Source organism: Octodon degus, unplaced genomic scaffold (assembly GCF_000260255.1).
Source record: "Octodon degus isolate 3935 unplaced genomic scaffold, OctDeg1.0 scaffold00074, whole genome shotgun sequence".
In the NCBI taxonomy this organism is placed as follows: domain Eukaryota; kingdom Metazoa; phylum Chordata; class Mammalia; order Rodentia; family Octodontidae; genus Octodon; species Octodon degus.
In genome coordinates, this window is record NW_004524650.1 from 5,668,722 (window position 1) to 5,670,253 (window position 1,532).

Sequence of the window (1,532 nt, forward strand, 5' to 3'; positions counted from 1 at the left end):
CAGTTGGAAAATATTGGCAACTTCATTAAGGCTATTCAGGCTTATGGTATGAAGCCACATGACATATTTGAAGCAAATGATCTTTTTGAGAATGGAAACATGACCCAGGTTCAGACTACACTGGTGGCTCTAGCAGGGCTGGTATGTACCCTTCATAGTTGGTTAAAAAAATCACCTACCCATTGGTGGTGCATGGCGTCACCGTTGCTCTCCTGTGGGTGCTCGGCAGGTGGGGAGGGGCCTGTCTTCCGAGACTATTAACTTGGGAGAGGTGGTCTCATCAGCTGCCTCGCCCTGCCCAGCCAATCTGAGCCCTCCCCTCTCAGGAGCAGTGTGTCACTGAGTAGATGTAAAGTTACTTCTCACCTCTAGTTTGCCTCTAACCAAAGTAGCCTATGTCAGCAGACTTTTCTGCTGTCCCCTCTGTAATCGTCTGTGGCCAAATGCCAGTGTGCCTTCCCAGTCAGTGCCCACGTTTCTACTCAGGCTAAAACAAAAGGATTCCACACAACCATTGACATTGGAGTGAAGTATGCAGAAAAGCAAACAAGACGCTTTGATGAAGGAAAGTTAAAGGCTGGCCAAAGTGTAATTGGTTTGCAGGTAAGTGTTGCTTCTTCAGTTACACAGTCTTAATAATTCTAGCCATGTGAAATGTTAAGTGTCTCTCATAAGTATAGGTAGAAGAGCCGTAGTGTAGATTTCTGGGTGGTTACATGACCTATACAGTTTATACATATTTAAATTAGGAGCATGACAGTACTGTTTGAGGAAACTTCTGACTTGACAGTTGTTTCTTTAGGAAATGAATTATTTCTAATCATACTGTTTTTGCTTTTTTTTTTTTTTTTAAGAGAATGCACTTTAAATTCATATTATTAAACAAATGAAACAATTTTACAAGTGTTAGTGCCAAAGTAATTTTATTTACACTGATAAAGTATGATATACAACTAAGGCCTGCTGAAATGTGTCAGCTTAATTCATGGAAAATACTCTATTGTGTGAAGTTTCCTTTTACATTGTTCCCTCGGAGAGTCACGAAGCCACTGCTGCTGCCTTAAGTGCTTCAGGCTTTGTGTTCCATACACTGCCCCTTTCTTTACTGAGTGCAAGGTGAGTTTAGTTTTCCCAAGTACAAAATTGTGTAAGTGGTAGGCAGTTGGAAGCCTGAATTTTCAAACAGTAGTCAGTTGGTTAAATTACAACTCATAAAGGAACTTGTAATATAAAAATACACTAGTGTTTGAAAGACAGCTTAAGGTAAAAGTTTAAAAAGTCAGTTTTTCAATTCTGTGATCAGTGTTTTTTTTTTTTTTTTTTTTTTTTTTTTTGTGGAACCGGGGATTGAACTCAGGACACTGAGCTTGCCAGGCAAGCACTTACTCTACTGAGCTATTTCCCTGGTCCCCAGTGTGGTTTTTTTTAAAGTTTAAAAGCATGTGCATATTTTAGTATGTAAATGTATGTACACAGGCCCATAAGGTAAAAATCCTAAAAGGTTTTTTTTTATTATTTTTTTTATTTTATTT

At 38.8% G+C, this 1,532-nt stretch overlaps 1 protein-coding gene across 1 annotated transcript in view; it reads left to right on the plus strand.

Moving 5' to 3' along the window:
- The window catches only part of Cnn3 (calponin 3), a 33,433-nt gene that overhangs the window by 26,238 nt on the left and 5,663 nt on the right, over positions 1–1,532 (plus strand). Inside the window, exons 3-4 of the mRNA XM_004635701.2 lie at positions 4–141; positions 487–603. Of these exons, the coding sequence (XP_004635758.1) occupies positions 4–141; positions 487–603 (255 nt within the window). The remainder of the gene's footprint in view (positions 1–3; positions 142–486; positions 604–1,532) is intronic.